Below are 4,338 nucleotides of genomic sequence, written 5' to 3'. Positions count from 1 at the left end.
AGGAAGTCCAGTTTCGGCCATCGGGAAGGTTTCGGGGGTAATCGGTATTGTATCGGGACCACCGGAAGGGTCCCGGGGGTCCACCGGGTGGGCTCACCTATCCCAGAGGGTCCCATGGGCTGAAGTGGGAGGGGAACCAGCCCCTGGTGGGCTGGTGCGCCCCCCATGGGCGTCCCCCTGCGCCTAGGGATGGAAACCCTAGGGGTGGGGGGCGCCCCACTTGGCTTGGGGGCAAGTCCCCCTTGGCCGCCGCCCCCCTTGGAGATCCCATCTCCTAGGGCCGGCGCCCCCCCTAGGGGCCCTATATATAGTGGGGGGGAGAGAGGGCAGCCGCACCAAGTCCCTGGCCCCTCCCTCTCCCCTCGTAACACCTCTCTCTCTCTCGTTGGAGCTTGGCGAAGCCCTGCCGAGATCACCGCTGCTTCCACCACCATGCCGTCGTGCTGCTGGATCTCCATCAACCTCTCATTCCCCTTGCTGGATCAAGAAGGAGGAGACGTCTTCCCAACCGTACGTGTGTTGAACGCGGAGGTGCCGTCCGTTCGGCACTTGGTCATCGGTGATTTGGATCACGACAAGTACGACTCCATCAACCCCGTTCTCTTGAACGCTTCCGCTCGCGATCTACAAGGGTATGTAGATGCGCTCCCCTTCCCCTCGTTGCTAGATGACTCCATAGATTGATCTTGGTGATGCGTAGAAAATTTTAAAATTCTGCTACGTTCCGCAACAAAATCCTTGCATGGGTGATGCCCCATGGTTGATCACCACGGTCTACGGGCCGTGTGAGGATGATGCCAGTTTGCTCTTTTTAGCTGACTTGGCACGAATCCGTGCTGCCACCCCTGTGCCATGGATAATTATTGGAGGTTTTAATCTCATCTATGAGGCGCGAGACAAGAACAACTCTAATCTAAATATCCGGATGATGAGACGCTTCTGTGATGCACTAAACAACAGCGAGCTCAAAGAGATCAAGTTATCTGGGCGCCGTTGCACCTGGTCCAATGAACAGGCCGACCCTACGCTGGTCCGGCTTGACAGAGCATTCTGTGATACGGATTGGGACCTGAGATTCTCCAATGCCAGATTGCAGCCCTTGACCACGGCTATGTCAGACCACTATCCGTTACTTCTGACCTGCGAAAGCACACCGCGAAGATCGCCGCGTTTCCGTTTTGAGGCTTTCTGGACCCATATTGACGGGTTCAGAGATGTGATCACCTCTGCTTGGAATCAGCCATGCCCCCCGCTCAACGCCCTTGGGCGCCTCCACTATAAGCTCAAACAAACGGCGCGGGCCCTCAAGCTTTGGCAGAAAAATTGTATTGGAGACATCAGACTGCAGCTTCTTATGGCACAGGATACTCTTCTCCTTCTCGACGTCGCGCAAGAGTCCAGACCCTTGGAAGAGGATGAGATGCAGCTCCGGCGTGACCTTAAATCCAGGATCCTCGGACTGTGTGTGGTGGAGCGCATCAAGGCGCGACAGCATGCTAGAGTAAAGTGGTTGCGGTTTGGGGACGCTAATTCTAAGTTTTTCCACCTGAAATGCAACAGCCGGCGCCGTAAAAACTTCATAGCTCGGCTCAGCACGCCTACGGCCATCGCTACGGACCAGGCTCACAAGGAACAGGTGGCCAAGGAGTATTTCACAAGCTCGATTGGCGCACCGGCGGCAGCGGTAGCGGATTTTGACTGGGCAGGTCTGGATTTGCCGCAGCTGAACCTCACTGAACTTGAAGCCCTGTTCTCAGCGGACGAAATTTTGAATGCAATAAAAGACCTGCCGGGAGACCGTGCTCCTGGCCCGGACGGGTTTTCTGGATCCTTTTTCAAGGCATCTGCTGATATCATCATCTCTGATCTCCTGATCGCGTTCCAGCAACTATACCAACTTAACCCTCGTGGCCTGGACAGATTGAATGGGGCTCACGTTGTCTTAATTCCTAAAGTGGATGGAGCAAATGCACTGTCAGATTTTCGACCGATCAGTCTGCTGCACAGTGTTGCCAAGCTTTTTCTCAAGGTTTTGGCGATGCGCCTAGCTAAGCGCCTCCCGGAACTTGTCTCGCCAGGGCAGAGCGCATTTATCAAAGGACGTAGCATCCAGGATAACTTTCTGTTCGTTCAAGGATTGGCTCGTCACTTCCACCGGACTAAACGCCCTATGCTTTCTCTGAAGCTAGATATTGCCAAAGCTTTTGATATACTGGCCTGGCCCTATCTGCTTAACATGTTGAAGGCACGGGGTTTTGGTGAAAGGTGGTGTGAATGGATCGCTATGATCATATCCTCTCCATCCTCGCGAGTGATCATCAACAGAAGCGTTGGAAGCCCAATTCAACATGCCAAAGGAGTTCGTCAGGGTGAACCCATCTCTCCGTTCCTATTCATCCTGGCCATGGAGCCTTTGCAACGCCTCATCGATAAGGCGGTTGAAAACAACCTGCTGTTGCGGCTACGAGGTAGGATTCCACCGGTGCGAGTCTCCTTATATGCTGACGACGTGGCCCTCTTCATCAACCCTGTAAGGGATGAAGTGGTGGTACTCAAATCCATTCTCTCCGCTTTCGGTGATGTGACGGGACTGCGGGTAAACTTTGCGAAGAGCTCCGTGATACCCATCAGGTGCGATGGACTTGATCTGCAGAACATCGTCGCCCCTTTCGGCGCCCGTGTCGCTGCCATGCCAACCCGGTTCCTGGGATTACCACTCTCCCTCAGGAAGCTGCGCAAGATTGATTATCAGCCGTTGTTGGACATCCGGGCGTGCCTGGCTTGCTGGAAGGCTCGCCTCCTAACAACAGCAGGTCGACTCGTACTTATCAACGTCGTTCTCTCTTCCATGACAGTCTACTGGCTTGTTATGTTTGAACTGCCAGCCTGGGCTCGTCGGGAAATCGATAAGTTGCGTCGGGCATGGCTATGGCGTGGCGATGAGAGTTGTCATGGTGGTCACTGTAAAGTGGCATGGCGCCGGATCTGCAGACCGAAGAATCTTGGAGGGCTTGGTATCGTGGACCTGCGACAGTTTGGCATTGCGCTACGGCTGCGATGGCTCTGGTTTGCAAGGACCGCCCCCTCTCGACCTTGGGTGGGACTACCAACGCCATGCTCCATGACCGACCACCAGCTGTTCGCCATGGCAACTCGCTGCCAGCTTGGTAATGGGCGAACGGCATGCTTCTGGCTTGATGCTTGGTTGGAAGGGCAAGCCCCATGCCTCATTGCACCCGACATCTTCAACATTACTGCCTGTAAGCGTGGGACGGTGGCTTCTGCCCTCACTGACGGCCGTTGGGTACGTGACCTGCAAGGGCGTATCACGGCTGACACCCTTCCATCCTTTGTCGCGCTCTGGACAAAGGTAGCTGCCGTGGCACCCCTTGTTGCGACCGAGACCGACTCCTTCGAATGGCGCTTTTCGGCAAATGGATGCTACTCCGCGCACTCGGCATACACGCTGCAGGTCACGGGATCTGCGGCTTACGGAGCGATGTCCACGATTTGGAGAGCTTGGGCGCCGGCGAAGCACAAGTTTTTTGCCTGGCTTCTTGCGCAGAATAGGATCATGACTGCCGATAGACTGCTGGCTAGGCAATGGCCAAACTCTTATTTCTGCCCACTATGTCGGCGGAACCTTGAGACAGCTGAGCATCTCATGTTGCAATGTCCTTGGACGGTCAGCCTCTGGGACCAGGCAGCTGAAAAATTCCAGTTACCGGCTCTCTCGGCTTCGTCCTGGCGTGGGAATGGCACCATGGAAGTTTGGCTCAGTGAGCTGTCCGCCGTCCCGGCGACGGCGAAGAAGGCGCGCTCCTTGGTGCTGCTGCTGATCTGGGAAATTTGGCGGGAGCGAAATGATCGCATCTTCCAGAACGTAGAGCACTCACCTGCATCGGTCCTTTTCAAAGCGGACGAAGAAAGGATCTCCTGGGCGCTGGCGGGAGGCCGGCACTTGATGATGCGAGAGTAGCTGTCCTGCCTTTTGGCGTTTTTTTCCCTTCCTTTTTTCTTCTTCCTTGTTGGGTGATTTCTTCTCCTACTATGTACAGTTGGCGTTTCCCTCGCCGTTCTTCTAAATGAAATGCGTAGCTCTCCTGCGTCCTTTCAAAAAAAAGTCTTCCAACTCACTAACAAATTTTTTCAGCCATGTGAAAACGACATCAACATGCCTATTTCATTGTTAATAGACATATCTATTACTCCCTCCGTTCGGAATTACCTGTCTCGAAAATGGATGTATCTAGAACTAAAATACGTCTAGATACATCCATTTCTTCGACAAGTAATTCCGAACGGAGGGAGTACATTGGATATTATTTAATTTGTTTA

At 54.1% G+C, this 4,338-nt stretch overlaps 1 protein-coding gene across 1 annotated transcript; it reads left to right on the top strand.

Moving 5' to 3' along the window:
• The first annotated feature begins 742 nt into the window (after positions 1–742).
• LOC147987063 (uncharacterized) lies at positions 743–3,979 on the top strand. Its single transcript, XM_087542263.1, has one exon. It carries the CDS (start codon positions 743–745, stop codon positions 3,977–3,979), a length of 3,237 nt encoding a protein of 1,078 aa, XP_087398389.1.
• Positions 3,980–4,338: the final 359 nt, after the last annotated feature.

This window comes from Triticum urartu, chromosome 2A (genome assembly GCF_056163025.1).
Source record: "Triticum urartu cultivar PI428250 chromosome 2A, HENAU_Tu73, whole genome shotgun sequence".
Classification (NCBI taxonomy): domain Eukaryota; kingdom Viridiplantae; phylum Streptophyta; class Magnoliopsida; order Poales; family Poaceae; genus Triticum; species Triticum urartu.
The sequence above is the reverse complement of the archived record's forward strand: the minus strand, read 5'-3'. Positions and strand labels throughout refer to the sequence as shown.